Source organism: Rhinatrema bivittatum, chromosome 6, assembly GCF_901001135.1.
Source record: "Rhinatrema bivittatum chromosome 6, aRhiBiv1.1, whole genome shotgun sequence".
In the NCBI taxonomy this organism is placed as follows: Eukaryota; Metazoa; Chordata; class Amphibia; order Gymnophiona; family Rhinatrematidae; genus Rhinatrema; species Rhinatrema bivittatum.
The window spans coordinates 113,884,468-113,908,992 of NC_042620.1; the positions used below are offsets into that span (position 1 = coordinate 113,884,468).

A 24,525-nucleotide genomic window follows, 5' to 3' on the forward strand; every position below is an offset into this window, starting at 1 on the left:
TGGACTGTAACGTAATGACCAATTGGTCTGCTCCATGCCGAGGATAATAATTCAGATCTCAGCTGTGGCATGAAATGTAGATTCAAACAGCGACACTAATACAGGAAAATGCTGCCCTTGGTTGCTTGCCTTAGAAGTGAAAGCAAGCAACCAAGCCTATCCCCTCTCCCCTCCCCCTCTCTGTTAGGGTTGCCAGTGGGCTCCATTATTTTTCCTGCATGCACTGGGATGAAAACCAAGACCGACTCAACCTGTCCTGAAAAATATGGAGCCAGATGGTAACCCTACTAACCTCAATCTCTGAAAGAAAGATCCTCTCCTCTCAGTGGGAACACTGAGAGGAGAGGATCACCTTGCTGGTGGCTGAAAGGAATCAGTAAGTTTTTGCTTGGGACATTATCTTTTTTAAAAGTATTGGGGCAAAGTTAACTATTTGGGAATATTATTTAGTGTGTTTGTGTGTTTGTGCCTTTAATAGTCAGAAAGGCAGTGAATAAACAAGTTAGACTGTTTGTATTTTTTAAATAGTCAGTCAAAAAGGTAGCAGTAGGTAGGCAGTGAATAAACAAGTTAGACTGTTTGTATTTTTAGTCAGTCAATAAGGTAGCAGTAGGTAGTGTGTTTATTTTTAAAAGTCTGCAGAACTGAGTGTTCTCCAGACTTTTAAAGAACTGAGTGTTTGTATTTAATACTAACTGAGTGCTTGTATTGAAAAAAAACCCCACAAAAAAAACCCCCAAAAAGTAGCCAGAAGCTAGAAATAAGCTAGGAGCAGTATATACCTAAGTAAAAAAGTTGAATAGTTCAGCTCAGTTACTCACCTTGGAAAGGTGTTGAGGTAGTGTGATTGGGTTTGAATAGGGACCAACATTTGTTAATCAAGAGAGCAGTGAGTCACTCAGGCTGACTAACTGAAGTTAGACTGTTTGTATTTCCCACCCCTCGCCCATCCCTTAATTTGTCCTTTCTCACTGAGGATATCTCCCCAAGGCCTACTGCCCAGGAGGGAAGGGTTAGGTCAGCCATCATAGTTTGTGATTCGATTATTAGGAATGTAGATAGCTGGGTGGCTGGTGGGCGTGAGGATCGCCTGATAACATGCCTACCTGGTGCGAAGGTGGCGGACCTCACGCGTCACCTAGATAGAATTTTAGACAGTGCTGGGGAGGAGCCGGCTGTCGTGGTACATGTGGGCACCAACGACATAGGAAAATGTGGGAGGGAGGTTCTGGAAACCAAATTTAGGCTCTTAGGTAGAAAGCTTAAATCCAGAACCTCCAGGGTAGCATTCTCTGAAATGCTCCCTGTTCCACGCGCAGGTCACCAGAGGCAGGCAGAGCTCCGGAGTCTCAATGCATGGATGAGACGATGGTGCAAGGAAGAGTTTTGTTAGGAACTGGGGAACCTTTTGGGGAAGGGGGTTCCGAAGGGATGGGCTTCACCTTACCCAGGGTGGAACCAGACTGCTGGCGCTAACCTTTAAAAAGGAGATAGAGCAGCTTTTAAACTAGAACAAAGGGGAAAGCCGACAGTCGCTCAGCAGCGCATGGTTCGGAGAGAGGTATCTTTAAAGGATACTAATGATGCATTAGAATTAGGGCATCCCGACAGTGAGGTTCCAATAATTAGAAAAGTAGTCCAAGTGCCTGTAACTAAAAACTCACCTGAGCCAAAAAATTCTAACTTATCCCTATCAATTAAAAAGCAGAATGAAAATACAAACAAAAAACAAACCTTGAAATGTTTGTATGCTAATGCCAGAAGTCTAAGAAGTAAGATGGGAGAATTAGAATGTATAGCAGTGAATGATGACATAGACTTAATTGGCATCTCAGAGACATGGTGGAAAGAGGATAACCAATGGGACAGTGCTATACCGGGGTACAAATTATATCGCAATGACAGAGAGGAGCACTCGGGAGGAGGTGTGGCGCTTTATGTCCAGGATGGCATAGAGTCCAACAGGATAAACATCCTGCATGAGACTAAATACAAAATTGAATCTTTATGGGTAGAAATCCCTTGTGTGTCGGGGAAGACTATAGTGATAGGGGTATACTACCATCCACCTGGTCAAGATAGTGAGACGGACAGTGAAATGCTAAGAGAAATTAGGGAAGCTAACCAAATTGGTAGTGCAGTAATAATGGGAGACTTCAATTACCCCAATATAGACTGGGTAAATGTATCATCGGGTCACGCTAGAGAGATAACGTTCCTGGATGGAATAAATGATAGCTTTATGGAGCAATTGGTTCAGGAACCGACGAGAGAGGGAGCAATTTTAGATCTAATTCTCAGTGGAGCACAGGACTTGGTGAGAGAGGTAACGGTGGTGGGGCCGCTTGGCAATAGTGATCATAATATGATCAAATTTGATTTAATGACTGGAAGATGAACAGTGTGCAAATCCAAGGTTCTCATGCTAAACTTTCCAAAGGGAAACTTTGATAAAATGAGAAAAATTGTTAGAAAAAAACTGAAAGGAGCAGCTACAAAAGTAAAAAATGTCCAAGAGGCGTGGTCATTGTTAAAAAATACCATTCTAGAAGCACAGTCCAGATGTATCCCACACATTAAGAAAGGGGGAAAGAAGGCAAAACGATTACCGGCATGGTTAAAAGGGGAGGTGAAAGAAGCTATTTTAGCCAAAAGATCTTCATTCAAAAATTGGAAGGATGCAACAGAAGAAAATAGGATAAAGCATAAACATTGGCAAGCTAAATGTAAGACATTGATAAGACAGGCTAAGAGAGAATTTGAAAAGAAGTTGGCTGTAGAGGCAAAAACTCACAGTAAAAACTTTTAAATATATCCAAAGCAGAAAGCCTGTAAGGGAGTCAGTTGGACCGTTAGATGATCGAGGGGTTAAAGGGGCACTTAGAGAAGATAAGGCCATCGCGGAAAGATTAAATGATTTATTTGCTTCGGTGTTTACTGAAGAGGATGTTGGGGAGGTACCCGTAATGGAGAAGGTTTTCATGGGTAATGATTCAGATGGACTGAATCAAATCACGGTGAACCTAGAAGATGTGGTAGGCCTGATTGACAAACTGAAGGGTAGTAAATCACCCGGACCGGATGGTATACACCCCAGAGGTCTGAAGGAACTAAAAAATGAAATTTCAGACCTATTAGTAAAAATTTGTAACTTATCATTAAAATCATTCATTGTACCTGAAGACTGGAGGATAGCAAATGTAACCCCAATATTTCAAAAGGGCTCCAGGGGCGATCCAGGAAACTACAGACCGGTTAGCCTGACTTCAGTGCCAGAAAAAATAGTGGAAAGTGTTCTAAACATTAAAATCACAGAACATATAGAAAGACATGGTTTAATGGAACAAAGCCAGCATGGCTTTACCCAGGGCAAGTCTTGCCTCACAAATCTGCTTCACTTTTTTGAAGGAGTTAATAAACATGTGGATAAAGGTGAACTGGTAGATGTAGTATACTTGGATTTTCAGAAGGCGTTTGACAAAGTTCCTCATGAGAGGCTTCTAGGAAAAGTAAAAAGTCATGGGATAGGTGGCGATGTCCTTTCGTGGATTGCAAACTGGCTAAAAGACAGGAACCAGAGAGTAGGATTAAATGGACAATTTTCTCAGTGGAAGGGAGTGGACAGTGGAGTGCCTCAGGGATCTGTATTGGGACCCTTACTTTTCAATATATTTATAAATGATCTGGAAAGAAATACGACGAGTGAGATAATCAAATTTGTAGATGACACAAAATTGGTCAGAGTAGTTAAATCACAAGCAGATTGTGATAAATTGCAGGAAGACCTTGTGAGACTGGAAAATTGGGCATCCAAATGGCAGATGAAATTTAATGTGGATAAGTGCAAGGTGATGCATATAGGGAAAAATAACCCATGCTATAATTACACAATGTTGGGTTCCATATTAGGTGCTACAACCCAAGAAAGAGATCTAGGTGTCATAGTGGATAACACATTGAAATCGTCGGTTCAGTGTGCTGCGGCAGTCAAAAAAGCAAACAGAATGTTGGGAATTATTAGAAAGGGAATGGTGAATAAAACGGAAAATGTCATAATGCCTCTGTATCGCTCCATGGTGAGACCGCACCTTGAATACTGTGTACAATTCTGGTCGCCGCATCTCAAAAAAGATATAATTGCGATGGAGAAGGTACAGAGAAGGGCTACCAAAATGATAAGGGGAATGGAACAGCTCCCCTATGAGGAAAGACTAAAGAGGTTAGGACTTTTCAGCTTGGAGAAGAGATGGCTGAGGGGGGATATGATAAAGGTGTTTAAAATCACATTCAAAAAGAAACATTCAAAAAGAAACTTAAAACCTGGCTCTTTAAACAAGCCTTTACAGGATCATAAGCACCTTTTTCCCCTACAACCAGCAAGAGTTCCTCATCATATCATTCTCCAGGATCTACTTGACTCTGTATCCATTCTCTTGCTGCAGGTCTCACGTGACATCTACTGTTTTGCTTTTATGCTTTTGTTTTTATTTATACTGCTCTCTGAGATTTGTTAGACAATTTGTTTACATTACAATGTTTATTTTGATCTAGTTTTACCCTCTTCCAAGTTCCACAACCTTGTTCTATGTAATGCCTATCGGCAAAAATTTATGTTCAGTTTCAATGTAAACCGATGTGATTTGTATTTCATACAGGAACACCGGTATATAAAAATCTAAAAATAAATAAAATAAATAAATAAAATCATGAGAGGTCTAGAACTGGTAGATGTGAATCGGTTATTTACTCTTTCGGATAATAGAAAGACTAGGGGGCACTCCATGAAGTTAGCATAGGGCACATTTAAAACTAATTGGAGAAAGTTCTTTTTTACTCAACACACAATTAAACTCTGGAATTTGTTGCCAGAGGATGTGGTTAGTGCAGTTAGTATAGCTGTGTTTAAAAAAGGATTGGATAAGTTCTTGGAGGAGAAGTCCATTACCTGCTATTAAGTTCACCTAGGGGTAGATTTTTAAAAAAATGCGCGTTCGCGTACTTTTGTTGGCGCACCAGTCGCAAACAAAAGTACGCTGGATTTTAGTAGATACACACGTAGCCGCTAAAATCCAGGATCAGCGCGTGCAAGGCTGCCGATTTTGGGCAGCCGGCGTGCGCCGAGCCACGCAGCCTGCCTCGGAGGGAACTCTCTTTCGCCCTCCCCTCCCCTCACCTTCCCCTCCCTTCCTCTACCTAACCCACCCCCCCGGCCCTATCTAAACCCCCCCCTACCTTTGTCCACGGATTTACGCCTCCCGGAGGGAGACGTAAATCCACGCGCACCAGCGGGCCGCTGGCGCGCCGAGACGCGACCCGGGGGCGGTTCTGGAGGGCGCGGTCACGCCCCCGGGCCCGCCCCCAAAATGCCGCGTCCCGCCCCCAAAACGCCGCATCGATCGGCCCTGCCCCCCGACACGCCCCAACAAAAAACCCCGGGACTTACGCGAGTCCCGGGGCTCTGCGCGCGCCGGCAGGCCTATGGAAAATAGGCGCGCCGGCACGCAAGGCCCTGCTCGCGTAAATCCGGGTGGATTTACACGAGCAGGGCTTTTAAAATCCGCCCCCTAGAGAATAGCCACTGCCATTAGCAATGGTAACATGGAATAGACTTAGTTTTTGGGTACTTGCCAGGTTCTTGTGGCCTGGATTGGCCACTGTTGGAAGCAGGATGCTGGGCTTGATGGACCCTTGGTCTGACCCAGTGTGGCATTTTCTTATGTTCTTATGTAAGCCCAGGTTCCTTTCAGCCTGCCACCTTCGCTCACACTGCAGAGACGAATGAGGAAAGAAGCACCAGTAATCCTGGTTAAGGGGGTAGCACATGGAAACCACCTTCCACTGTCATAATTTTCAACAGAAACGACCAAGGAATATTGTTACTTATCTGGCAGCAAAAACATTTTTAAAAATCAGTACTACTGTGTTTGATACAGTGTCTTGGCTATAGGTAAATCAGTTTTTGGGTCACAGGGATCCATAAAGATGAGGTCTCATCCAATTATTCCTTCTGGGTGGACCGTTGTTGATGATTCAGTGCGAGATTTTAGCAAGTCACAAAAATTAAGGTAAAAATAGCTTAAAATCCCCCATTGAAACTAACCTGGCAGGCCACAGAAAACACTGCAAATGGACTCTGACCTTTTTTGGACTGCAAGCCTCATGATCAAAGCCAGATAATTTCTAATCTTGTTTTGGTAGATTTGGCAAATGTTATTTAGAGTAAAACAGTATCTGAGGTTGAAAGTGCTGCACTATAAAATATTGTCTATGATAGGACTCTAAATTGTCCTTTTTTTGTGTATCAAATTACATATCAAGTCTATTATTTATTTTTTTTTAACAGGGTGATGTTAGATCACCAAAATCTACTAAACATATCCACAAGGTCCAATGGAGTAAAATGAAAGTGCAGGATGAAGAGAAATCAGTTCAGCTTGCAATTCAGATTTTACAGCAAAGCCAAGAAAATAAGAACAACAAAACCAACTCGAGTAAGTCCTTTGTTTTATTGGAAATAACATGGTAGTAGCTGTTAATATTATTAAAATGTGTAACCCGCTGAGTCCAATAACTTGGCTCTCAGTGACAAACAGAGCAAAAGCATGTAACATGAGGTCAAATTAACAATAAATAAGTCATCACCAAATAAACAACATAACTAAACACAGTAGATCAGCAACAAGATAAAACAGGTTTGTTCTTTTGACACATGTAGTCTGGCAAGAGCTCACAGTCCTTCACTGGATCCTCTGGTCACATAAGCCCTGACAAATTTCTGAATATTTCTCAGTTTCTGGAATCCCTTCTGCAATATCCTGCAAGTTGGAAACATTTTCACGATGTGCTTATCACCTGTCATGTTGCACATGATTGCGGCCTTGCCCATCATAGCCCACATGCTTTAATCTAAAGTCTTTCATCTATGCACTGTGCAGACCTCGGAGCTCTGTGCAGCATCTGGTATTGATGTACATCTGCCATACTGGCAGCAAGCACACAAATTTCGCCATAGAATTGTTGTCAGCATATTGTACTTCAAATCATGTCGGCCAGCCCAGCTGTGTTATAATGCTCATGTTTATTCAGTCCCAGAAGATGTCTTAATAATGCCTACTGGTTTCATCAGCCACAAAGTAATTTCACATCCTAGGGAGAGCTTGCACGGTGGATCGTGGACCTCTGCCATGTCCTCCTCTTGTACAAGAATCTAATCACATAACAGTGGAACAGACGCAACCCTCTGAGGGCACCCGGAACAGGAATTAAAGTTGATGAGGGGGTCTGCTGTACTAAAGACCTTACAGAAGCAGGGCAGGGGCACCCAAATGAAAATCAGGCAAATTCTGATAGAGAGCTCCGTGGTGAAGGATACAGAAAAAGAAAAGGATGGGGAAAGGGAAGTCACTTACCATCCAGGCGCCTCAGCTCTCAGGACTGGGCAGAAAGCCCACAGGTCAGCTAGAGGAATGCGAAAGGGAGGTGAACTGGATATCACTGCACACCTAGGTGTAATGGCTAATGATGGGAGTTTGGGAGGGATGTTGGACAGGAAGCTAAATCTCTGGCCTTCTCGGAAGGAATTGTCCTCACAAAGAACTTTCATTCTTGGCTGTAAGACTGGTGCAGGAAAAGATTCTGGGTACATTAGAAACAAGCAGGCCGATTCTGTAAGGTCCGCAGGAAAACGGGCGCTCGGTGTTGAGCGCCTGCTCTCCCAACGCGCGCCCGGCCACCTCACCTGGGCACGCGATCCTGCATTTAAATGAGGGGTCGCGCTTAAAGCAGGCGCTAGGGACGATTACGCACCTCTAGCACTTCCTTGGCCCAGGCGAGGTGGCTGTCAGCGGGTTCAGAAAACCGAAGCTCAATTTTACGAACTTCAGTTTTCCGAACCCGCTGACAGCCATGGATTAGGAAAACGGATGCCAGCAAAATTTTGTTTTAATTATTATTATTTTTTTTTTTTTAACATTTTTGGTTCCTCTGACTTCATATTGCTAGGATATTAAGTCGGAAGGTGTACAGAAAAGCAGTATTTTCTGCTTTTCTGTATACATTTCTGAGCATAAAATGTGCGGATTGGCCGCCCTTTTTTTTTTTTCAGTATCCCAGGTGAATAACTAATAGCCTCATCAACATGCATGTGCATGTGATGAGCACTGTTAGTTTCGGGGGGGGGGGTGCATTAGACGCGCATTTTCGACGCACTAAACCCCTTACTGTATAAGGAGTAGTGGACGCACATCAAAAATGCGCGTCCAACTGTGGGTAAAACAGTGCGTTGAGGTGGCTGCACTTTATAGTATCGGCCTGAATGTTTGTCGTTGAGAGGATAAGGATCTTTACAAATGGAATGGTGTACATCCATTCAGAAAAGGTACTATGGGTTCTTACCTGTCATTTAAAGTCCTACTTAAACTAAGCAAGGGGAGATGCACAGACTGCTCTCTCCTAGATGCAAAAACAGGTGAGGTAAAGAAGATAAACTTTGAAGGGATAAAAGCCCCAAATCAGACAAAAACATACAGAAGACAGCAAGCAAAAGTACAGGATAGATAGCTGTTAAGGAAAAATAAGAAGCGAACAAAAGGAAATAAAGGGAGGGAGGTAGAGCATCATACACAAAGTCTTGTTAACAAAACCACAGACCTGGAGACCATCATGTCAGTAGCAGACTTGAATATAGTTGTAATCACCAAGTCAGTGTACTGGAAACCAGGATGGCTATCCCTGGCCATAGCTCTTCAGAAGAGAGAGAAAGTAGAGAAAATGTGGGGAAGACTAGCTCTTTGTAGAAGAAACACAGTAGTAGCCACTGAAATAAAGGAAGATCAGGAAGAAGTTGAATTGCTGTGGGTTGCCATGGAAAAAAAATAAGAAAAATCCAATGTAGGTGGGAGTATTATACAGGATAGGACTCTTCAGCTTGAAGAAGAGACAGCTGAGGGGAGATTTGATAGAGCTTTATAAAATAATGAGTGGAAGGGAGCAAGTAAACGTTAGTCAGTTGTTTACTCTTTCAAAAAGTACAAAGACTAGGGGACACACAATGAAGTTACTGGGTAATACATTTAAAATTAAAACGAGCATGCATGCACCCATGCACATGCGTATTGAGGTGCAAAATGAAGATATGCTGGCATTTTAAATCATGTGCACATTTGCATGCGTATGTTTTAAAATACACCAACTGTGTGTAAGTTTGCGCCTAATTTTAAGAAATTACACAAGCACATCTAGTGCGCATGTCTCCCATAGGAAACATATGAAACCGGATTTTAAAACATGTTCAGGCGAGGCACTTTCCCAGTTTTCCAATTAGTCTTTGTAAGTAAGTAGACCCTTTGGCCAAGGTGAGAGGTGGTACCGACCAGGGGAGGAGCCCCGCTGAGCCTCACCTCGGGAGGCGGAGCCTCGGCTGCGGGATGATATACAGCAGATGTACAGGTGGAGAAAGTGAGTGTGACCCCAGAAGGTGGGCCACGGAATGACAGCACAGGGCTGAGGTCAGGCAATAGTTGCGGCACTACCTGAGGAGCGGGGGTGCCGGGGAATGTTACAGTCACTGTAATACACTGGATCCGTAGAGATGGTAGACTAGAGGTTCCTCAGTGGGAGAACACGGCAATGGTCCGCAGAGCGGGGTACACCGACGAGGGTCCCTCTAGGATATCACGGCACAAGTCTGTAGCGCAGGGAAGACCCGGTGGTGTCTCCTCTAGAATCACGGCAATGGTCCACAGAGCGGGGTACACTGGAGAGAATTCCCACGTAGATGTCAACAACAGGATTCCACAGCGGGTACTCACAGAGACTGAAGGTAAAGTAGTTCCATAGAAAGCCTCAGGAAATGAGGCAGGCAGGAGTCCGGGTGAAAGGCCCTTCGAGGAGCGGATAGCCAAAAGACAAGGAAGTGCCCCCAAGGAGCGGGTACCCGATAGTCTCACACAACAGGAACCGGAACAACGCTGAAGCGAGAATAGGTAGATACAACAAATGAACTCATTGCCAAGTCGCCGGTTGTCGGGGCAGGTGAGTTTAAAAATCGGAGTTGAGTGATGTCATCTGGTGGGGACATCCCTGAGGTTCCCATCATGATGTGGTTAAAGCAGGTCACTGAGTGCGCACGCCCCTAGGGAACCCCGAGGGTAAGATGGCGGTCGGCAGCATCCACGCTGCTCTGGTAGGCGTTGGAGTGCAGACCGTGGGGATCCGGAGATGCTCCACCAGCTGTCGAAGGATAAAATGACCACCAGCCCCGGAATCCACTCAGGCTAAGGTGTGAAATTCCAGGGTACCTGAGTTGATGGAAACAGGTAGCGTTAATGGAGGAGAGGGTGCTGTCAGGCCTAGGAGAATTCCTCCGGCAGAACCTAGGCCTGGGATTTTCCCGGACAGAGTGGACAGGCAGGTACCCTGAACGTAGGCGACTGAATCCTAGGGTAATGAAGGAACTAAAAAATGAAATTTCTGATCTATTAGTTAAAATTTGTAACCTATCATTAAAATCATCCATTGTTTCTGAAGACTGGAGGGTGGCCAATGTAACCCCAATATTTAAAAAAGGCTCCAGGGGCGATCTGGGTAACTATAGACTAGTGAGCCTGACTTCAGTGCCAGGAAAAATCGTGGAAACTATTCTCAAGATCCAAATCGTAGAACATATAGAAAGATATGGTTTAATGGAACACAGTCAACATGGATTTACCCAAGGGAAGTCTTGCATAACAAATATGCTTCATTTTTTTGGTTAATAAACATGTGGAGAAAGTTGAACCGGTAGATGCAGTGTATTTGGAATTTCAGAAGGTGTTTGACAAAGACCCTCTTGAGAGGCTTCTAAGAAAACTAAAAAGTCATGGGATAGAAGGCGATGTCCTTTCGTGGATTACAAACTGGTTAAAAGACAGGAAATGAGAGTAGGATTAAATGGTCAATTTTTTCAGTGGAAAAGGGTAAACAGTGGAGTGCCTCAGGGATCTGTACTTGGACAGGTGCTTTTCAATATATATATAAATGATCTGGAAAGGAATACAAAGAGTGAGGTTATCAAATTTGCAGATGATACAAAATTATTCAGAGTAGTTAAATTACAAGCGGATTGTGATACATTACAGGAGGACCTTGCAAGACTGGAAGATTGGGCATCCAAATGGCAGATGAAATTTAATGTGGACAAGTGCAAGGTGTTGCATATAGGGAAAAATAACCCTTGCTGTAGTTACACAATGTTAGGTTCCATATTAGGAGCTACCACCCAGGAAAAAGATCTAGGCATCATAGTGGATAATACTTTAAAATCGTCTGCTCAGTGTGCTGCAGCAGTCAAAAAAGCAAACAGAATGTTAGGAATTATTAGGAAGGGAATGGTTAATGAAACGTAAAATGTCATAATGCCTCTATATCACTCCATGGTGAAACCGCACCATGAATACTGTATACAATTCTGGTCGCCGCATCTCAAAAAAGATATAGTTGCGATGGAGAAGGTACAGAGAAGGGCAACCAAAATGATAAAGGGGATGGAACAGCTCCCCTATGAGGAAAGGCTGAAGAGGTTAGGGCTGTTTCAGCTTGGAGAAGAGACGGCTGAGGGGAGATATGATAGAGGTCTTTAAGATCCTGAGAGGTCTTGAATGAGTAGATGTGACTCGGTTATTTACACTTTTGAATAATAGAAGGACTAGGGGGCATTCCATGAAGTTAGCAAGTAGCACATTTAAGAATAATCGGAGAAGATTCTTTTTCACTCAACGCACAATAAAGCTCTGGAATTTGTTGGCAGAGGATGTGGTTAGTACAGTTAATTTTTTTTTTTTTTTATATACCAACATTCAGTCTGACACATCACATCGGTTTACATTCAGGTACTGTAGGTATTTTCCCTATCCCCAGAGGGCTTACAATCTAAGTTTGTACCTGAGGCAATGGAGGGTAAAGTGACTTCCCCAAAGTCACAAGGAGCGACAGCGGGACTCAAATTCTGGTCTCCTGGTCAATAGCCCACTGCTCTAACCACTAGGCTATTATTCAAGTTTACTTAAGGAATAGCCACTGCTATTAATTGCATCAGTAGCATGGGATCTTCTTAGTGTTTGGGTAATTGCCAGGTTCTTGTGGCCTGGTTTGGCCTCTGTTGGAAACAGGATGCTGGGCTTGATGGACCCTTGGTCTGTACCAGCATGGCAATTTCTTATGTTCCTATGTTTCTCCTTCGAGGATAAGTGGCTGTGACCTATCTGCATAGGTTCCTCTTCGTCAGTATCTTGCAGAGCTGCGGTCTTCGTGGAAGGTGCTGGTTGGATACGGGGGGTGCCCGAAGCCACCCTCTTGGATCCTCTGGTCTCTTACGAGCGTTCACAAAGACGGCAGTCAATGCGGCCTGCGAGATCCACGAGAGCAACCAGGGTGTCAGGAAGTATTCGAGCTGCTAGCTCATCTTTGATACGTGGACTCAGCTCTTCGAGGAAGATGGCACGCAGGCAGCCCAAATCCCAGAGCAGTTCAGACGCAAGAGTTCTAAACTTGATGACATATTCTGTAAGAGATCTGGAACCTTGATGCAGGTGTAGTAGTGTGGAACCAGCGATAGCCTTACGAGCGGAGTCATCAAAGATGGAGCGGAAAAAGGCAAGGAAGCCCAGCAGATCTTGAAGGATCGGGTCCGCTCGTTCCCACAGGAGTGACGCTTAGGCCAACGCCTGTTCTTCCAACAGGGAAGTATGCAGGTTGTAAGGAAAAGTGCATGTTGCACTGATTCAGGAAGTCCCTACAGGAGAAGGGGTCGCCTGAAAGCGGAGAGGTGCCGGCAGAAGTACAGGTGGCCGGAACGGAGGCGTCTGTGGAGTAGGATTCAGTTTGGCAGATGCCGAGGCAGTGTCCAGCCGGTTATTTATTTATTTATTTATTTGATTTTTCTATACCGGTATTTGGTCGGGACCGTCATATCTGTTTACATAGCTACACAAAAAAATTTGTAATAGAATCTCGATTACACACAGCATACCAACAATGCTAAAAAAATTAAAAGCTTCATTACAAATTATAAAAAATGGCCTAACGAATAAAGACAAATAAACAATAACATTCAACACTATGTCTGACTCATCTTCTCTTCGCATTTATCAGCATTTAGTTTTTTATTTCACAATTACTGTCTTTTTTTCTGAATGTTATTCTATTTGTTTCCAGTCGAATTTCGACTGGTAAATTATTCCAGATTTTTGGGGCAGCAAGTGATAGAGCTCTTTCTCTCATTGAAGTTAATTTTGCTGAAACCATCGAAGGAATAGATAGTAAGCCTTTGTTCGCAGATCTTAAGTTTCTTTGGGGTGTGTGTACCCGTATTGCAGCGTTCAGCCATTCCACTTTTTCCCCATGTACTGCTTTATGAAGAATAAATAAGGTTTTAAACTGTATTCGCTGTTCAATTGGTAACCAATGGAGTTCCTTCAGTATTGGCGTGATGTGTTCTTTTCTATTGGTACCTGATAATAACCTTGCAGATGAGTTTTGTATAATTTGTAAAGTTCTAAGTGTTGTATAAGGTAATCCAAGCAGTAAAGCATTACAATAGTCTATGGATTGAAAGATTAAAGCCTGAAGCACTGTTCTGAAATCTTTTAGTTTTAACAGGGGCTTTAATCTCCTCAATATCAGCAGTTTATAGTATCCTTCTTTCGTTTTATTAGCAATGTGATTTTTAAAATTGAATTATTGATCTAAGTATTTAAGATATTTATGGCATTAGCCAAATTCTCCAACAGGGATAGTATGTAGGTTATCTTGGTAGCCACGTCAGGGAAGCATGCAGTGTCCAGCCGGTTATTTAAGATATATTTGGCATTAGCCAAATTCTCCAACAGGGATAGTATGTAGGTTATCTTGGTAGCCACGTCAGGGAAGCATGCAGTGTCCAGCCGGTTATTTAAGATATATTTGGCATTAGCCAAATTCTCCAACAAGGATAGTATGTAGGTTATCTTGGTAACCATGTCAGGGAAGTATGCAAGGTGTATGCAAGGAGGTGTATGCAGGTTGTAAGGAAAAGTGCTTGTTGCACTGATTCAGGAAGCCCCTACAGGACAAGGGGTTGCCTGAAACACGGAGAGATGCCGGCAGAGGCACAGGTGGCAGGAATGGAGGTGTCTATGGAGTAGGATTCAGTTTGGCAGTGTCCAGCTGGTTAATTAAGATATTTATGGCATTAGCCAAATTCTCCAAAACTTTCTGCTGGTCAGAAATCCACTGGACCAGGCGAGGGATGGCCTGGAGGGCCGAGAGCTGGGCCGGGTCCATGGACTTGGCAATCTGTTAGGATTTGTAAGTAAAGTAGACCCTTTAGCCAAGGTGAGAGTTGGTACCGAACAGGGGAGGAGCCCCGCTGAGCCTCACCGTCGGGAGGTGGAGCCTCAGCTGCGGGATGATATACAGCAGATGTATAGGTGGAGAAAGTGAGTGTGACCCCAGGAGGTGGGCCACGGAATGACAGCACAGGGCTGAGGTCAGGCAGTAGTTGCGGCACTACCTGAGGAGCGGGGGTGCCGGGGAATGTTACAGTCACTGTAATACACTGGGTCCATAGAGATGGTAAACTAGAGGTTCCTCGGTGGGAGAACACAGCAGAGGTCCACAGAGCGGGATACACCGGCGAGGGTCTCTCTAGGACAGGGGTCAGGAACCTTTTTGGCTGAGAGAGCCATAAACGCCACATATTTTAAAATGTAATTCCATGAGAGCCATACAATATGTTTAAAACTAAATACAAGTAAATGTGTGCATTTTATGTAAGATCCCACTTTTAATGTACAATAAGTCTCTGAAAATATTACACCAGGCCTTAAGACACCAATACATCTCCTATTAGGAAAACGGACCAAGTCAGGCTGCTATAGAGTCCTACACAGAAACAACACGCCAGCAGAAAACCTCACCTGAATCACGTGCTGTCCCTCACCTAACATAGAATAAAGAGACCAAAACGCATAACAAGAAGCATGCAGACAAAAACTGAATTGGAAACTGCAACAAGCCAGAGTCTCTGTATGCAGTGTAACAAAGGAAAAAAGAAACATCACCCATCCTTATAAAACAAATCAAGAAATATAAAATCATCAGCAGTAAAACTGTACTAACAAAAAGAACATATTTCGAAACAGCTGATGAGAGGAATATCCAATAATTAAAACTCATATAAAACATTTCCAGATACCAACAAAATATTTCAAAATAGCAGACACAAAGATCCAGTAATGAAAAATAATAAGGATACAAAAATTTTTTTGCTCTGCATACCTGGGAACGTTTGATATCCAGGTGTCCTGAGATTGTTCTGAATTAGCAGGAGGTGGGGTGGTTTGCTTGGAACTTTCTCCTCTCTCAGTCACATACCAGCGCTCTCTCTCACACTGGCTCTCAATGACACACCTATACACACATGCTCTCAGTACTCACATATACATGTTTTTTCTCACTCACTTATATAGGCTCTTAATTACACATATACACATATGCTGTCTATCTTTTCACGCTTACACACACACACACAGGCTTTCAATCACATAAATACATGCTGTCTTTTTCTCTCACACACAGACTCTCATTCACATGCTTACAAACATGTCCTCTCTTTCTCTCATTTACACACAGGCTCTCAATCACATACTCACATGCTCCCTCACCTAAACCAGCTGTCAATCAGACACAGACACACATGATCTCTCTCTTACTTATACACACAGGCTCTTAATCATACGTACACATGATTTCTCTCACACACAAAGGATCTCAATCATACACACATACTCTTTCACACAAACAGGTTTTCAATCACAAACTTACACATACAGGTTCCCAATGGTAAACTTACATTCATGCTCTCTCTCTCACAGGCAGGCTCTCAATCACAGACATACTCTCTTTCACATACACAGGCTCTCAATCATTCACATACATGCAATCTTACTCACACACACAGGATCTCAAACACACACGCTTGCTCGCTCATTCACTCTCTCTCTCCCCCACCCCCACCCCAGGAACTCGCGGCAGCAGCAGCCTCCTCCCAACACTAACCTCCTTCATTTTCAGCCCTCGCGGAGGCGGAGTCCCATCGGCCGCGGTTGAAACTCTTCATTTTCCTCTGAGCCGCGCTGCAGTCTTCTTCCCACAAGCGTGGCCTCTTCTTCTCGCGCAGGCACCCGATGCTCACCACTTCCTCTTCCGGGCCGCGGGAAGAAGAGAGCACGCCGGTGCTGAGCGGCACCGGCGTGCTCTCTTCTTCCCGCGGCCCGGAAGAGGAAGTGGTGAGCATCGGGTGCCTGCGCGGGAAGACTCCCGCGCAGGCACCCGATGACTCCAGCGCTGGCACCCGGCTGACTCCAGTCGTGCCGCTGCCGGCGTGCTCTCTCCTCCTCCTCCCCCCCCCCCCCCCCCGCGGCCCGGAAGAGGAAGTGGAGAGCATCGGGTGCCTGCGCGGGAAGAAGAGACCACACTAGCGTGGTCTCTTCTTCCGCGCAGGCACCCGATGCTCACCACTTCCTCTTCCGGGCCGCGGGGGGGGGGGGGGAGGAGGAGAAGAGAGCACGCCGGTGCTGCTGACTCCAGCTGTCCCGCCGCATTCCGCCCGGGCTGACAGCATTTTAAGCCCGGGCGGCGGAGGACCGGGGAGCAGCTGGGTCAGCGGGGAACCGCGAAGTGTGGCGACACTTGTCTGCGAGCCAGATGCAGCCCTCAAAAGAGCCATATCTGGCTCGCGAGCCATGGGTTCCCGACCCCTGCTCTAGGATAACACAGTACAGGTATGTAGCGCAGGGAAGACCCGGACGTAGCTCCTCTAGAATCACGGTACTGGTCCACAGAGCGGGGTACACCGGAGAGGATTCTCACGTAGATATCAACAACAACAGGATTCCACAGCGTTGTACTCACAGAGACTGAAGGTAAAGTAGTTCCATAGAAAGCCTCGGGAAATGAGGCAGGCAGGAGTCCGGGTGAAAGGCCCTCTGAGGCGTGGATAGCCAAGAGACAAGAAAGGGCCCCGAGGAGCGGGTACCCGATAGTCTCACACCACAGGAACAGGAACTGGAACAACACTGAAGCGAGTGTAGGTAGATACAGCAAGTGAACTCGTTGCCAAGTCGCCGTCTGTCTGGGCAGGCTAGTTTAAATATCGGAGTTGAGTGACATCATCTGGTGGGGATGCCCCTGAGGTTCCTGCCATGACGTGGTTAAAGCAGGTCAGGAAGCACGCACCTAGGGAACCCCGAGGGTAAGATGGCGGTCGGCAGCGTCCACGCTGCTCTGGTAGGCCCGGGAACAGAGGCCGGAAGGCCGGTGGTAGCTGGCAGAGGCCGCGAGTTTGCCCAACGGAGCCAAGGTAGCAGAAAGAGAGGTGAGCAGAAGCGGTCGCAGCCATCTGCGGCCGGGGAGCCTAACAGACTTCCAGTTAATATTGAGGTCTTTCAGACCCCTCTGATTCTTCATCCTGCACACTGCCCAGTTGACCCGGAACCCTCACCCTGTCCTATAAGCCCTAAAACTCGAGATTCACAGACTTGCTCCTCATCAGGAGCAGCAATAAAGTTACACAGATATCTCGCATACGCACGCTGCGGTTTTCGGTTTTAAAATATGGAGTTACACGTGTAAGTGTTGGCCCTGCCCCGGAATGCCCATGCCCCACCCATGCCCTGCCCCTTTTCCACCCCCTTATTCCTTACATGCATAATTTGTGGCTTTTTAAAATTTGTATTGCTCGCACGCAGCCCACATACACGCATGTGTGAGCAATGCTTTTAAAATCGATCTCAAAGTGGTAAAGAACAGCATTAATAATAGGAATGTCAGGACCAAGCATTTATTCTGTAGTATGTATGGAAAGACAGAAGATCATCAAGTACCTAGAAATACAATTAGAGACCAGGAAAATGTGATATAAAGATACAGAAATAGTCACAGTGGTTTGGGCATCACTGGCTTGATTAAAAAGAATTTCCAAGCACGCTACGATATGTTGCCTATAGATATTACACTGTACAAACTCCAGAAGAATGCTCTCTTTGGCACAATGCAAGTATTAAGAAAAGCACTAGCAGTAAATTTGAGAAACTGAGATCATATCTAACATACCTGGCTCACCCCTGGAGTCTATAGAAAACTCCCTCAGACTAACTTAAAGGACCAAGCACAGCTGTCTCGCCCAGTTCTCCTTAAGATCCAGACCCACAAGGAATCCTGGGTGAAAGGAGGAGCCCTTCACCAGAGTATAAGAACTCAGGGCCTAGAAGGGTTAAACAGGCCTGGGAAGCAGGCCTGTGTGCCACCTGAACTTAAGGTGAGCTGCATTTGTTTGACTTTTCTTTCACTGTAAATAAATTGCACAAAAAGGAAACTGCCAGAGTCTGCCTCCTTATTCCTTCTGGCTATTTCCCAAGCCACTATCACCAAGTTACCACAACCTCATCACACAAAAATAAAAATTGGAATTCTGGTATCATCTCATTAACAGCAATACAAATACACTCCACTATCAGACACATTGTAAAATACAAAATCCTGCAAAAACAAAACATTCGGCACATATGTAGCAAATTTGCCATACCATAGCAGCACCAACTCTCAGGCCTCAAAGAGCAATGATACTTCCTATGAAAAAGCAATATTGCAAATAATGCAATGAGCCATAAAACATCAATACACATCCTAATGGGAAAACACAACAAACAGATCCCTCTACACACTAGCAAACAATTACGGAGGCTTGGCGGCCCCAACATAACTCATCCCGCTCCATTCCTTGGTCTACTTTGCCTTTCTCTCTCCCTACCCTCTGCACCAGTATCCCTCTGACCCCCTCTCTCATTCCCCATGGCCCAGATGCATTTTCCACGTCTTTCTTTTCCCCTGTTGTCTCTCTCTCTCTCCCTCCCTCCCTCCCTCCCTATCTCCTCCAGCAGACCAGGGATGAGGAGAGGAGACAGGATGAGAAGACCAGGTATGGGGGTAGGAGACAGAAAAGGGAAAGGACTGGGAATGGTGAGAGAAGAGAAAGTGAGCAGACTGGGGATGGGGGGAGAACAGGGAGAGAAGAAGGAGAAGATCAAGGATGGAGAAAGTAGAGTGTGGATTGGAGATAGGGAGGAAGGAGAATTTGAGATGGGAGGAGGAAGAGGAAGGAAAGGAAGAGAGGTCCCAGGATCTGAGGAAAAGAGTCCAGTATCAAAGGTAAGTCCAGATTGGGAGTAGGAAGGCAGGTGTTCCTATCACAACTCTGGTCCTGCTCCCTCTCACATCCCCACTCTCACTCTAACCTCTTTCTTTCACCGCCCCCTCCAATCCTGCATGCCCTTTCTCTCACACATATAGCCAGCCCCTATCCATCCCCACTAGCTTGCAAGCCTGCCACCCCAATCAGCCATTCCCAACCAACCAGTCTGCCCTCACAACCAGCAATTGCCTCCCCAGCCAACCTGTCCTCAATCAGCTATTCTTTCCACACCAGCCAACCTCCCTCAAGCATGCTAACCCACCTACCTGCCTGCCTCCACTCCCACCCAAGCTATCCCCCCCCCCCCCCCCCCCCCCCCCCCCCCCCCCCCCCCCGACACAAACAGGTTAGCCAAACTGCCTGCCTCTACCACCCTCAGCCAGCCCCCCACAAGCAGGCTAGCCAAATTACTTGCTTTCACTCCTCCCCAGCCAGACTCCCAAGCAGGCTAGCAAACATGCCTGTCTCCACCTCCCTCTGCAAGCTAATCAGCAGGCCTGTCTGTCTCCAAACCCCGTATCCCCACAGCAAGCAAGCCTGCCTATCTCCAACCCCACTTCTCTTGCTATAGCAAGTTTACATGCCTCCAACAACCCCCCCCCCAGCAAGCCTTCCTGCCTTCAACCACAACCCACCCCCAGCAAATCCCCTGCTTTCAACCCCACCCACACAGCAAACAAGCCTTCCTGCCTCCAACCCCACTTCTCTTGCTATAGCAAGCTTACAATCCTCCAACACCCCCCCTCCCCCGCAAGCCTTCCTGCCTTCAACCACAACCCACCCCCAGCAAGTCCCCCTCTTTCAACCCCACCCACACAGGAAACAAGCCTTCCTGCCTCCAACCCATTCAAGCAAGACTTACTGCTTCCAATTCCACCACATCCCCATGCCTGCCTGCCTCCACACCCAGCAAGTCAGTTTCTCCAGATCTTTCTGGCTTGCTCCACGGCTTTACAGTCTCTTGGCTGATATCCAGAACAGCCGATGTCAGTGCCACTTGGCTGTCTTCACTCTCGCATCGACCTCACGAGCCTGAGACTGCAAAATCAGTGCAAGAGTGAAGGGAGCCACACAGTGCCGGCATCAGCTGTTCTGGGACCCAGCCAAGACACTGAAGATCCCCAGCGGCATGAACATTTATTTATTTATTTATTTAAGTTTTTTTATATACCAACATTCAAGACAGTAGTCCCATCATGCTGGTTCACAAGAAACAGGGGTGCAATAAACTTTACAATTTGAACAATGGTGCAGAAAAGCAGTTACATGTAACAGGGAATCAATAACTAGGAGTAAGAAGGAAAATGAAGATCAAATAATTATATATATATATATAATAACATTATAAGAGGTGGCTATTAATGCTATTACTAGCGAAGAATGTTGATTGGCTATTAATGCTATTACTAGCGAAGAATGTTGATTGGAGGAGGTTAAGTAATGTTGGAGTTAGGAAAGGCCTGCGTGAACAGCCACGTCTTGAGTCTTTTCTTGAATGTTGAGATGCTGGGTTCCATTCTAAGATTCGGGGGAATGGCGTTCCATAAAGTTGGACCAGCTGTGGAGAAGGCCCGAAACATATGATTGGGCCAGAGTCCAAACATATGATTGGGCCAGAGTCCAGGTGGCCTACCCTGGACTCATATGGGCCAAACATATGATTGGGCCAGAGTCCAGGTGGCCTACCCTGTTCCAGTGCCTATGGTAACAGGACACAAAGTGGTGGTAAATGAGGTTCATGCTGGTGAAAGCAAAATGATCAGAACTGGGACCATTTCTTTTCAATGTCTTTATTAATGATGTTGAGGGAAAAATATGCCTGTTATCAGATGACAAAAAAAATCTGTAACAGAGTAGACACACCAGGAAGCCAATCAAACAGGCCGATTCAGTACGGTGCGCTCAGGCCAAGTGCACAGTTATCCCCTGTTTGGACTCGCGTTTTCGACACGCTATTATTACCCCTTATACAGTAAGGGGTAATAGCGCATGGAAAATGCGCGTCCAACCCCCCCGAAAATAATAGCACCCTCAACATGCAATTGCATGTAGATGAGCCTATTAGTCCTGCGTGATACAGAAAGTAAAATGTGCAGCCAAGCTGCACATTTTACTCTCAGAAATTAACGCCTGCCCAAAGGCAGGCGTTAATTTCGGCCGGCACCAGGAAGGTGTACAGAAAAGCAGAAAAAACTGCTTTTCTGTACACCCTCCAACTTAATATCATAGCGATATTAAGTCGAAGGTCCCAAAAATAAAAAATAAATAAATCTTTAAAAAAAAATCTGCCCGCAGTCGGAAAACATACACTCAATTTTGCCGGCGTCCGTTTTCCAAACCTGTGGTTGTCAGCGGGTTCGACAACAGACGCCGGTAGAATTGAGTGTCGGCTGTCAAACCCGCTGACAGCCGCCGCTTCTGCCAACAAGGAGGCACTAGGGACGAGCTAGTGTCCCTATCGCCTCCTTATTAGCGCAGGTCCTCATTTGCATACAAAATCGTGCACCCAGGAGAGTGGCTTGCGCGCGCGTTGGGAGAATGGGCGCTCGCCTCGGAGCGCCGGCTCTCCCATGCATTTTACTGAATCGGCCCCAATGTAATAAAGCAACTGGGAAAGTTAACTGTATGCTTGGTTGAATAAGTAGCAGTGTCATTGGCAGGAGAAAGGAGATAATATTGCCTTTGTATAGGCCATTAGTGAGATCTCTTCTTGACTACTGTGTTCACTTCTGGATTATACCTTTGTAAAGACATTGAGAAGATTGATGTGATTTAGAGAAAGGCTACCAAAATGGTACATGGCCTACAACTCAATCCCTACAAAGAGAGGCCCAAGACATTCAGAATGTAATCACTGGAGCAAGGAGAGATATAATAGAAACTTTCAAATATATGACAGTCTTCAATAAAGTACAGAAAGGTTACATTTTCCATAGAAAGGGAAATTCAGTGGCAAAGGGTGATGATTTGAAGTTGCAGTGTGGAAAGTTCAGAGGAAGTCTGAGAAAATACTTCTTTACTGAGATGGTGGTAATGTTTCAAATAACCTCCTGGCAGAGGCAGTGGTAACCAAATCATAGAGAACAATGGCAGGAGCCAAAGAATAGGCAACATAGGCATGTACCTTGGGTACCAAATTCTGAAGGTACCCAAAAACTGGCAGTCCCTCAGCTGCTCTCTGGAACCCCTTGACCTAAATCCTCTGCCTATAGGCACAGCTATCCTAATTCAGGAGGCTGTAATATTGCCAACAACCTAGTTTTTACTCCCTTGAGAGAAAATGAAAAGGGATGGGGATAAAGAGAAAACAAGGCATAGATAACGGAAGCACAAGCTAGCCACACTGCACACCACTGAATAGATGTTGAGAACCAGCAAAGCCACAGGGACAGAAGAGGCCAGATGTTAAGCCAACAGCTTCGCTAGTTTTGGAAGCTGTTTAGGTTATTGCAAAGCTTTGTGGTAAGGCATGGAGTGGGGAATATGTGTTGAATAAAGCACAGGAACTTGTATGCTTATCTACTGAACACTGAACAGTAGAGACCCAAAGAGGAAGGCAACAAAAACTGACTTTCATAAGTAGCGATATCCTACAAGCAGTTGAACCTCTACAGCTTGGATGTATCCTTAGCAAGGTAGACCAGAAAAACAATGTCAGGCTAGATGGACCAGTTGGTCTTTATCTGCTGCCATCAACTATTATTGTGTTATGTTTCTATCTTGATGATGGCTTGAGGGGGTGAACTGTGGATTAAGACTTGCGTGAAATCTGGTAGCAAAATATTTTCAGAAAATGAAGAAAGGCTTTTTTTATAGACCGAAGTGAAGTAAAATTTGATGTAATAAGCACACGCCTATTAATTATTTCATTAATGCCCCTGCTGCAGGGAGGAGGAGCTCTGGGGATAGGGAAATACCTACAGTACCTGAATGTAAACCGATGTGATATCTCAGATCGAATGTCAGTATATAAAAAAATAATAAATATAAAAATAATAAATGACTGCATGGAGTTCAAACCATAGCAAGTACCATTTCAACAGATATACATTTGACCCGGTTGACAGAAAGGTTTCCCGTACGTTGTCATATGGCAAAAGCATTTTGAAAACTGGCCCCATATCTAACAGATAACTTCAGGTCGAACAATTCTGCAAAATTCCCTGCTAAGGAAACCAACAGCCGTTTCACGTATGCTTTGAGAGACAGAAAGGAGGTGATTTTAAAAAGCCAGATTTAAACCGAGCAGGCTAAAATAAACGTGGCTGGTATGAGCCCTTCCCTTTCTTCGATCCACAGGGACTTAACCTTGTTTCCCACTTCTCATTCCCAGGGCTCCTCCCATCCCAGTGCCTTGATCAGTGAACAGCTTCAAGGATTAGGGAGGGAGACTGAGCCTGTGAAAGCTAGAAGGTGATTGACTGAGTGAAACATCCTGTTCCTGAATGGCACTTAATCCACAGTGAAGAGCGCAGCATTAACACTCAGAACAATCATTCTGAGAAGCAGAGTACTAAAGATGTGTACACTGCGCCGATAACCCTGAAAAGGCCCTAATTTAGCTGTGTTTTAGCACTTGTCTTCTGCTTGTGAAAGTTTTTGAAAATTAATACCTTTGTTGTTGTGGAAAAGAACAAATGTTATGGGTTTTTCTTTTTCTTTTTTTTTTTACTGTCCTCTCATAGAAAGAGCTAACCCTAAACCAGAGCCACTTTTAATCTTGTGTTTTCTTTTAAACATGTACAGTATGTTCTCTTAATAAAAGGCTCATTATTTCTTCATTTTAAAAATCGCCTTTTATCTGTTTTTTTTTTTCTATAGTATTTCACAAGAATTGAATCTGTGTTTTGACTAAGGATACAACTATCCTAGATTTGAAATAGAATGTTTGTTTAGTAAAGGACATGCATAGAGTTCTCACCTATATTTCTCCCTATTTTAATGATGCAACATGCATAGAGTTCTCACCTATATTTCTCCCTATTTTAATGATGCAACATGCATAGAGTTCTCGCCTATATTTCTCCCTATTTTAATGATGCAACATGCATAGAGTTCTCACCTATATTTCTCCCTGTTTTATTGATGTAACATGCATAGAGTTCTCACCTATATTTCTCCCTATTTTAATGATGCAACATGCATAGAGTTCTCACCTATATTTCTCCCTATTTTAATGATGTAACATGCATAGAGTTCTCGCCTATATTTCTCCCTATTTTAATGATGTAACATGCATAGAGTTCTCACCTATATTT

General features: G+C 44.8%; 1 protein-coding gene across 1 annotated transcript in view; it reads left to right on the top strand.

Annotated features, from left to right (window-relative positions):
• Nucleotides 1-24,525, top strand: part of MAP3K20 (mitogen-activated protein kinase kinase kinase 20) — a 492,577-nt gene that overhangs the window by 462,388 nt on the left and 5,664 nt on the right. Inside the window, exon 19 of the mRNA XM_029605800.1 lies at nt 6,344-6,491. Coding sequence (XP_029461660.1) covers nt 6,344-6,491 — 148 coding nt within the window. The remainder of the gene's footprint in view (nt 1-6,343; nt 6,492-24,525) is intronic.